Source organism: Schistocerca serialis, chromosome 2 (assembly GCF_023864345.2).
Source record: "Schistocerca serialis cubense isolate TAMUIC-IGC-003099 chromosome 2, iqSchSeri2.2, whole genome shotgun sequence".
NCBI lineage: Eukaryota > Metazoa > Arthropoda > Insecta > Orthoptera > Acrididae > Schistocerca > Schistocerca serialis.
In genome coordinates this window covers 228,374,360-228,384,936 of record NC_064639.1, presented here as the reverse complement: position 1 = coordinate 228,384,936, position 10,577 = coordinate 228,374,360, and the positions used below count along the sequence as shown (strand labels likewise).

At 49.7% G+C, this 10,577-nt stretch overlaps 1 protein-coding gene across 2 annotated transcripts in view; it reads left to right on the top strand.

The window, feature by feature from the left end:
- Positions 1–457: 457 nt before the first annotated feature.
- Positions 458–10,577, top strand: part of LOC126456980 (uncharacterized) — a 334,582-nt gene continuing 324,462 nt past the window's right edge. For both annotated transcript variants that reach the window (XM_050092935.1, XM_050092934.1), the window contains exon 1: positions 458–524. In XM_050092935.1, the coding sequence (XP_049948892.1) occupies positions 471–524 (54 nt within the window). In that variant the 5' untranslated portion in view covers positions 458–470. The remainder of the gene's footprint in view (positions 525–10,577) is intronic.

Sequence of the window (10,577 nt, the reverse complement as noted above, 5' to 3'; positions counted from 1 at the left end):
GGCACATACGACATAATGTGTGGAACGTCTTCCTTGCAGGTAAGACTGCTAATGTATGTTCATTGCCAGACGGTAACAACTTACACAGCACGTGATTGGTGTTACATTCTCAGCATGTTAATACACTCCAGCAAGAGTAGTGCGAGTGTTTTACGAACGCCTTAGGATGTCTCAAATAGCGCCTTTGAGCAGAACCGTACGTCGTTTTGTACAAATGAGAACTTCAGACCTCAGAGCACGCGACCGCCTCGTCTTAAGTAGTTCAACACGACTTACAAAACTACCCCGGTAATTACACCGAACCCACATCTGACAGCGAACTCCGTCTCTTCAAACAAAGCGCAGGTAGTTGCCGCGTCTGCCGACAGATGTCAGCAGGTCGCAGGTTGCGCGCGCAGCTGGCGGCGTGTTTGCCAGGCGGCGGTGCGCGAACAGCCAGTAGCTGTGATGACGCGCGCCTCGCGCCAGCGATGGACAGCAGCACCATCGTCGAGGGGCCTGTCAAGTTTCGCGACGGCAAGAAGGTAAATACTGCCCACTCTCCTGATGACCCTGTCAGTGTAGTTAGGTGTTCTATTGTGTACGACTTTGCAACTGACAGAACAACGACATTTCGTTTAAGAAGACGTTGGCTGACATTTTATAATCATTGTTTACTTGTTGACACAACTACTTTTTATGACACAGTCATAACCTGTTTCAGCACACTGGACATCTGCAGATGCTAAGAGCGGCATTTAGTGAACAAATAATGCGCTGACGATGCATAAACATTTGTTCACTAAACGCCGCTTTTAGCGTCTGAAGATGGCTACTGTGGTCGAAACCGTTTGATTATTTCGTAAAAAATGGACCATCAACAAATAAACAAAAATTACTTCCAAACCGACATTGACTTGTTTCTAAATCAGTGCGTAGTGACTGGAAACGATGTTGTTATCACCGGACGCCTAGTTTGCCATACGGTGACCATTGTAAGGTACCTCTATAGTAGTCACGGAGCACGTCATCGCTATGAGATATATATATTTTTTTTTTTTTTTTTTTTTTTTTTTTTTTTGCTTCCATACCACTTTTATCGATTGGTGTTTGTTCTGAATACTTTTCAGCATTGCCAAACACGAATTACACCAGAGTTTGATAATAATGGCGCACGATGATTCCAGTTTCTATCAAGAAATAAAGAAATGTAGCTAAATTTAGAGTAGCTTAGAAAGTTTCATCCACTTTCACGAGAGAATGTCTTTCACATACATGAAGATAGAAACTTCGGTGAATTTTAACTTGCATACAGAACTACAAAGTTTTTCGAAATAACCATCCGATTATACAAGCTAATATCTTTTGCATGCAATCACAATTACCTTTTTAAATTACATTTATCTCTTCATTTATTTTTCGTAAATGTTGAACGAGCCTTCCACCAGACGCACAACAAACATCCAGGTAATAGTCAAAAACTCAGTCCATACTTTTATGGAATATATATGCAATCATTACATTCATAGCACTATGCGACGTCGTAGTTGACGCGAAGTTACTGAAAGAGAAGGCACGTGGAGTCTTTCAGAAATACCCAGCGCAACAAAAGAAATCACATACTCCGAGATCTGGCGATCTTGGAGGCCAGTGGTGCAATGCAAGATACGTACACCCCCTAGGTCCGAGTCAGTGTTGAGAAAGCGCACTATTGAGAAATGCTGTTACACGTAATTCCTTGTACGGTAATACTCTATCTCGTTGGAGAATTAAATTTTCGGCATGTTCTCTCAAATGCAAAAAAAGCCAGATCTCTAACGTATTGACGTTCGTGATCGTATAACAGTCTTTTACGGATAAAAGGAAGGAGCCGAAATATTTTCTTACAGTACGACGCAAAACACATGAAGCTTTGCATAGTCTTTCTCTTGCAGTTCTATGGTACTCGGTCCAGTCACATTAAAGTGACTACCACCCATGTTCGTCGTCAACGTGCAAAAACCACTCGCAGACGTCAGATGGCAGCACTAGCATTGGAAGCTATTTAAAGCATGTCGGTGGGGTGGGGGCTATTTAAAGCACGGCCGGGGACGCGGATATATAGCACAGTTGTCTTGTTGAGGAAAAGGAGCGATTTATGTGGCGTCCGAAAGGGAATGATCATTGGCTTTCACGCCAAGGGTGGAAGATTTCCAAAACTGCCACATTTGTAAACTGTTCGCGTGCCGCCGTGGTTAAAGTATACCGTGCATAGCAAAATGGCGCTATCTCAAACCGGCGCCGAGGTAACAGTAGTGCACATAGAGCCACAGATGAAAGGGTTGAATGGCGGCTGCGGAGATACGTACGGGCGAGTTGACGTGCTTCTGTTGAGGAACTAACCGCCCAGGTGAGCCAAGGAAGCTACCGACACTGTCTATTAACGACTGTTCAGCGAATGTTGCTGCGTGTGGGCCCTGCAGCAGCCGCTTGGTCCATGCACTCGCGTTGACTGCTGTTCTTCGACGACGAAAGCTAGAATTTGCACGCCGTACCGCAACTGGACGTTCACTGATTGGCGATAGGTGGCCTTTTCAGATCAATCACTTTTTATGCTCCATTGGACAGATTGCCGTTGGCGTGTACGGCGTGAAACGTCTCAAACCAAACACCCTGCAACAATCGTTGGAACGGTCCAGCCCGTGGAAAGAAGCGTTGTGGTCTCGGGTATGTTTTCGTAGCTTTCCCTGGGTGATCTCGATATTCTGAAAGACACAATGGATCAACTCAACTGTGCATCTATGCTTGGAGACTATGTCCACCCACGCATCCAGTTAAAACATAGATGTTCCTTCCTTTGAGCTATGGCATCTACCAGCAAGACAATGCAACGCTTCAACAAACTGGCAGTGTATGTGCGTGTTTCGAAGAGCACCAGGATTAATTTACCGTACTCCCCTGGCCACCACACTCCCCGGATTTAAACCCAATATAGAATTTGTGGTACCATCTCGATCGGAGTGTTCGCGCCATGGATATTCAACCGAGAAACCTAGCGCAGCTGGGCACGTTAATGGAGCCGGCATGGCTCCACGTCCCTGTCGGTATATTCAAGAACTAAACCGATTCTCTTCCTGCACGTCTGCGAAAGGTGGTTACTAGGCTTTTGACAGGTGGTCGCAATAATGTGGCTGGACTGTGTATGTGGCAGATGTGTTGCCCATATTCTTACGTCGCGGCATATCACTCAAATGGAACGTTGCCTCGTCACTCAACACTAATCGAGAAAGGAAACCGTTATCTTTCAATCAATGAATTCGCAAACTTCTAAAGGATGTTGCTTGTCACCAGCATGAAGGGCTTTTAGCAATCGAATACTGTGTAAGTTGAAATACACTCACAGCAAAACACACACACACACACACACACACACACACACACACACACACACACACTTACAGGGTGTTTCAAAAATGACCGGTATATTTGAAACGGCAATAAAAACCAAACGAGCAGCGATAGAAATACACCGTTTGTTGCAATATGCTTGGGACAACAGTACATTTTCAGGCAGACAAACTTTCGAAATTACAGTAGTTACAATTTTCAACAACAGATGGCGCTGCAAGTGATGTGAAAGATATAGAAGACAACGCAGTCTGTGGGTGCGCCATTCTGTACGTCGTCTTTCTGCTGTAAGCGTGTGCTGTTCACAACGTGCAAGTGTGCTGTAGACAACATGGTTTATTCCTTAGAACAGAGGGTTTTTCTGGTGTTGGAATTCCACCACCTAGAACACAGTGTTGTTGCAACAAGACGAAGTTTTCAACGGAGGTTTAATGTAACCAAAGGACCGAAAAGCGATACAATAAAGGATCTGTTTGAAAAATTTCAACGGACTGGGAACGTGATGGATGAACGTGCTGGAAAGGTAGGGCGACCGCATACGGCAACCACAGAGGGCAACGCGCAGCTAGTGCAGCAGGTGATCCAACAGCGGCCTCGGGTTTCCGTTCGCCGTGTTGCAGCTGCGGTCCAAATGACGCCAACGTCCACGTATCGTCTCATGCGCCAGAGTTTACACCTCTATCCATACAAAATTCAACGCGGCAACCCCTCAGCGCCGCTACCATTGCTGCACGAGAGACATTCGCTAACGATATAGTGCACAGGATTGATGACGGCGATATGCATGTGGGCAGCATTTGGTTTACTGACGGAGCTTATTTTTACCTGGACGGCTTCATCAATAAACAGAACTGGCGTATATGGGGAACCGAAAAGCCCCATGTTGCAGTCCCATCGTCCCTGCATCCTCAAAAAGTACTGATCTGGGCCGCCATTTCTTCCAAAGGAATCATTGGCCCATTTTTCAGATCCGAAACGATTGCTGCATCACGCTATCTGGACATTCTTCGTGAATTTGTGGCGGTACAAACTGCCTTAGACGACACTGAAAACACCTCATGGTTTATGCAAGATGGTGCCCGGCCACATCGCACGGCCGACGTCTTTAATTTCCTGAATGAATATTTCGATGATCGTGTGATTGCTTTGGGCTATCCGAAACATACAGGAGGCGGCGTGGATTGGCCTCCCTATTCGCCAGACATGAACCCCTGTGACTTCTTTCTGTGGGGACACTTGAAAGACCAGGTGTACCGCCAGAATCCAGAAACAATTGAACAGCTGAAGCAGTACATCTCATCTGCATGTGAAGCCATTCCGCCAGACACGTTGTCAAAGGTTTCGGGTAATTTCATTCAGAGACTACGCCATATTATTGCTACGCATGGTGGATATGTGGAAAATATCGTACTATAGAGTTTCCCAGACCGCAGCGCCATCTGTTGTTGAAAATTGTAACTACTGTAATTTCGAAAGTTTGTCTGCCTGAAAATGTACTGTTGTCCCAAGCATATTGCAACAAACGGTGTATTTCTATCGCTGCTCGTTTAGTTTTTATTGCCGTTTCAAATATACCGGTCATTTTTGAAACACCCTGTATATACGAGGAATGGCCGACTCTCGCCTGGTTCGGTGATAACACATAGTTGGACTATGTGCACATTATTCAATGCGACTTGAACGAGCACACAGGAGCGGTCTGTAGCATTTCACTCACATAAACGGCCAGTGTCTTCAAACTGACTCAGCTTTTGTCGAATGCTGTGTACTTTAGGAGGTGCAGGGCTGCATTCTCGACAAAAATCACGCCGCACCGCTGTGACGAATTGCATCTGTTGAAACGGAGGAGGCAGAATGCACATTGTTGCTGTATTATCGCCATCTAGAGGCACGTTGGCTAACAAACAAAGGCGGGAGGGAGCGAGCTGCATGAGGGAAAGCCCTCCCAACAACAACAGGAAATGGCATCCTACAACCAGCGCAGAGGTAAACTTTTAGTTTTTATGCCTAAATTCAAATTCACCTGAAGTTTCTATTTTCATTCATGTAGAAGATATACGAGTAGTCTGCAGAAATCAAAAGAACCTGCTTGGCCCACCTTTTGTAGTAAAAAAGACTTTATCATTTCCTGGATGTCATGCTGGGTAACGTGGGTGCGCTATACGAGACAAGGGGGAAATGTAAAACTTTTAAAGTGCCATCTTTTCTCAAAACGGGTTTTCGATGCTGTTGTTTTCACGTTCATTTGTTACATTCCCCTTTACTTGATCCAGGTGCCAAAATATGGACAAAGTCTTTCAGACACGCGTTAGTAGATGATGCATGGTCTTTGTGCCAACCTATGCTTCCCTCTGTAACTCCAAAACCTTAAAGATACGAGACATTGTTTTTGTTGACTATAGTTCTATTAGTTAAAGACCTAATGCTGTATTTCTGTACTTGTATTACCACAAACAAAACGTATTGGTAGCACTTGGAACAAAAACTTTCTTCCTTCAATTTTGTCGAGAACTGACGTTTTTGAGACTGTGGCTGTGTACAAAATACAATTTTTAATTCGTGTCGTGAAGAAACCAATGACGACCCACTGTTAAAATGCTATGTATGAAGGTCATTCATCAGGTAATGCAACACTTTTTTCCTCGGTCAGTTCTGGTTGAAAAAATGCGGAATTTGTTGAGGGATATCGTGCAGTATTCCCCCTTCATGCCCCCCCCTGCGGGTCCGGGGATTAGAATAGGCCCGCGGTATTCCTGCCTGTCGTAAGAGGCGACTAAAAGGAGTCTCAAATGTTTTGGCCTTAATGTGATGGTCCCCCTTGGGGTTTGACCTCCATTTTTCAAAATTCTACAGAAGTACGAGCCTTTTGGGGAAGGACACCTTACATGGTGTACCACTGGTCCTAAGTGCACTAAGACCTTGGCACTCAGCATTGCACCGGCGTTGTCACCATACCCATTATTCCTTAAATTGGGCCTAAACGCCTGATGGGTTGTCCACGTTACGCCCATAGTGCCTCTCCATCTGCACCAGCGATCATGATGGACTTTCCATGGCACCAGAAATCCAGCACGGTAGCCAGCCCGTTGTGGTGGGGTCGTCATGTACCCTCTAGGTTGTAGCCCCCTGACAACACAGGGATCGTACTGCCGATACCTGAGCTGCACCCTCCCCACGTTGGCCAAGGAGTAGATGCCCGTCTCCTTGGGGCATCAGGACTCCCGGCAATGGTCATCCTGCCAGGTGGCCCTTGCTGCGGCTGGGTGGCGCCCGTGGGGAGAGCCCCTGGTCGGAGTGGGTGGTATCGGGGCGGACGTTTCGCACATGAAACGTCAACATGTATCAGGTCGCTCTGCGGCCGAGTCTTCCAAAAGAAAAGGTACCGTTTCTAGTTCTGGTTCTCCTGCCCTTTCCCCCTTGGCCACTCCATGGGAGGAGGGACAGGCCCGCCGGCTTGGGGCGAAGTACTTCCCCCGCTATTTGGTCTGTTCTCGAACAGATGGGGGGACGTTCGCCACCTCCAAGCCCATGTTCTTTGTTCAACACATTGAGGACGTCTTCGGGGAAATCGAGGCTCTCAGCAAGATGAGATCGGGGTCCGTTCTTATCAAGACCACCTCTGCCACACAATCGGCGGCACTCCAGGCGTGCGACCGCCTAGGGGACATCCCAGTCTCCATTGTCCCACATCTGGCACTCAATAGGACGCAGGGGGTCATTTTTCATCGTGACCTCCTGCTACAATCTGATGAGGAGCTCAGGGCCAACCTGGAGCGCCGCGGCGTGCATTTCGTCCGGCGAGTCCAGCGCGGCCCCAAGGACCGTCGCATCGACACCGGGGCCTTTATCCTCGCCTTCGAGGGGGACGTTCTCCCGGAGAAGGTAAAGGTGATGTGCTACCGGTGCGACGTGCGACCTTACGTCCCGCCTCCTATGCGCTGTTTTAGGTGTTTGCGCTTTGGGCACATGTCGTCCCGGTGTGAGGCTGAGCCCCTTTGTGGCGACTGTGGACGTCCTCTTCGTGAGGAACATACTTGCACCCCACCACCTCGGTGCCCTAATTGTCCTGGCGTCCACTCGCCTAGGTCCCCGGACTGCCCCGCCTATCAGAAGGAGAAAAAGATACAGGAACTCAAAACTTTGGATCGGCTCTCTTATTCTGAGGCCAGGAAGAAGTATGACCGCCTTCATCCCGTGTCACTGGCCACTTCGTTTGCCTCAGTTGTGTCCACTCCTTCCGCTGTATCCTCACCTCTATCCTGTCCCCCCTCCGCCTCCTCTGCCCGTCAGGGGGCTCTGCCTCCGCCTCCCAAATCCCTCCCTTCCAAATCCTCCTCCCCCGCGGCCCCCACCCCCCCTGCCCCAGGGGCCACCCTTCCTCCTCCTCCTCCCCCCACGCCACCTGAGAAGCGATCCTCTTCTCAGGCGTCCATCGGGGAAACGTTCCGGACCCCAGCTTCCGAGGTCCGGCGTTCCAAAACGGACCCCGCGCGTGAGGACCTTCTTCGGGTCCAGCCCACCATCCCTGTGCCTCCTCGGCCTTCCAAGAAGGCCTCCAAGAAGAAATCTCTATCCCCCTCTCCACCCCGGCGCGTTTCATCTGACGCTTCATCCGTGAGTCGCTGCTCCCGGCCGTCCTCAGTTTCGCCGGGACGCTCTGCTGCCAGGCGTTCCGCCGGCCTTTTGTCGGCAAATGATGCGGCCCCTCCTACACAATCAGGGACAGCGGCCGCAGCTGGCGACGAGTCGATGGAACCGGATCCGCCTGCCGTCAGTTGTAGCGTTGTTGCCTCGCAACCTGGCCCTCCGCGGCCATCGAGGTGACCAGCTCTTCCCCGTCTCGTTCCCCCAACTTTTTGACTAGCAATGGCGTTGTTTCATTGGAACATAAGGGGTATTCGATCTAATCGGGAGGAATTACAACTGCTCCTCCGCCTGCACTGTCCGCTCGTCCTTGGTCTCCAGGAAACCAAGTTGCGCCCGACTGACCGTATTGCCTTTTCCCACTATACCTCGGAGCGGTATGACCTCGCCCCTGTGGACGGTATCCCAGCTCATGGTGGGGTCATGTTGCTCGTTCGGGACGATGTATATTACCATCCCATCCCATTGACCACCCCACTCCAAGCAATAGCTATCCGCATTACTCTTTCTGCTTTTACTTTTTCCGTTTGTACCGTCTACACTCCACCGTCATCTGCTGTTAGTCGGGCTGACATGATGCACCTGATCGATCAGCTTCCCCCGCCGTTCTTATTGTTTGGCGACTTCAATGCCCATCATCCCCTTTGGGGCTCTCCTGCATCCTGTCAAAGAGGCTCACTCTTGGCGGATGTCTTCAACCATCTCAATCTTGTCTGCCTTAATACCGGCGCCCCGACTTTCCTCTCGGACTCTACTCATACCTACTCCCACTTGGACCTCTCGATCTGTTCTACCACTCTTGCCCGTCGGTTCGAGTGGTATGTCCTTTCTGACACCTATTCGAGCGACCACTTCCCCTGTGTCGTTCGTCTCCTGCACCACACCCCATCCCCACGTCCTTCGCGCTGGAACATACTGAAAGCTGACTGGGGACTTTACTCCTCCCTGGCGACCTTTCCGGACCGCGATTTTTCCAGTTGTGACAGTCAGGTCGAATACCTCACGGCTGTTATTATCAATGCTGCCGAACGTTCCATACCTCGTACTACTTCTTCTTCATGTCGCGTTTCCGTCCCCTGGTGGAACGAGGCTTGTAGGGACGCTATCCGTGCTCGACGACGTGCTTTACGCACCTTTCGCCGCCATCCTACGTTGGCGAATTGTATTGAATACAAACGACTCCGAGCGCAATGCCGTAGAGTCATCAAAGACAGCAAAAAAGCTTGCTGGGCCTCTTTCACGAGCTCCTTTACCAGTTTTACTCCCTCTTCCGTTGTTTGGGGTAGCCTGCGCCGGCTGTCGGGCATTAAGGCCCACTCCTCAGTACCTGGCCTGACCTCAGGTAATGAGGTCCTTGTTGATCCTGTGGCTGTCTCCAACGCCTTTGGCCGCTTTTTCGCGGAGGTTTCAAGCTCCGCCCATTACCATCCTGCCTTCCTTCCCAGGAAAGAGGCAGACGAGGCTCGGCGACCTTCCTTCCACTCGCTGAATCTGGAGACTTACAATGCCCCCTTTACTATGCAGGAACTCGAACGTGCGCTTGCACTGTCCCGGTCCTCTGCTCCGGGGCCAGATGCCATTCACGTTCAGATGCTGGCCCACCTTTCTCCGGCGGGCAAAAGCTTCCTTCTTCGTACCTACAATCGCGTCTGGACCGAAGGTCAGGTCCCCATGTGTTGGCGTGACGCCGTTGTTGTTCCTATACCCAAACCCGGGAAGGATAGACACCTTCCTTCTAGTTACCGCCCCATTTCTCTTACAAGCTGTGTCTGTAAGGTGATGGAGCGCATGGTTAATGCTCGGTTAGTTTGGATTCTTGAATCTCGACGACTACTTACTAATGTCCAATGCGGCTTTCGTCGCCGCCGCTCCGCTGTTGACCACCTTGTGACCTTGTCGACATTCATCATGAACAACTTTTTGCGAAGGCGCCAAACGGTAGCCGTGTTCTTCGACTTGGAGAAGGCTTATGATACCTGTTGGAGAGGAGGTATCCTCCGCACTATGCACAAGTGGGGCCTACGCGGTCGTCTGCCCCTTTTTATTGATTCCTTTTTAACGGATCGAAAGTTTAGGGTACGTGTGGGTTCCGTATTGTCCGACGTCTTCCTCCAGGAGAACGGAGTGCCTCAGGGCTCCGTCTTGAGCGTAGCCCTTTTTGCCATCGCGATCAATCCAATTATGGATTGCATTCCACCTAATGTCTCAGGCTCTCTCTTTGTCGATGACTTCGCGATCTACTGCAGTGCCCAGAGAACATGCCTCCTGGAGCGCTGCCTCCAGCGTTGTCTAGACAGCCTCTACTCATGGAGCGTGGCAAATGGCTTCCGGTTCTCTGAAGAGAAGACGGTATGTATCAACTTTTGGAGATATAAAGCGTTCCTTCCGCCATCCTTACATCTCGGTCCCGTTGTTCTCCCATTCGTGGACACAACTAAGTTTCTAGGGCTCACGTTGGACCGGAAACTGTGTTGGTCTCCACATGTCTCTTATTTGGCGGCCCGTTGTACACGTTCCCTTAATGTCCTCAGAGTTCTTAGCGGTTCATCTTGGGGAGCGGATCGCAC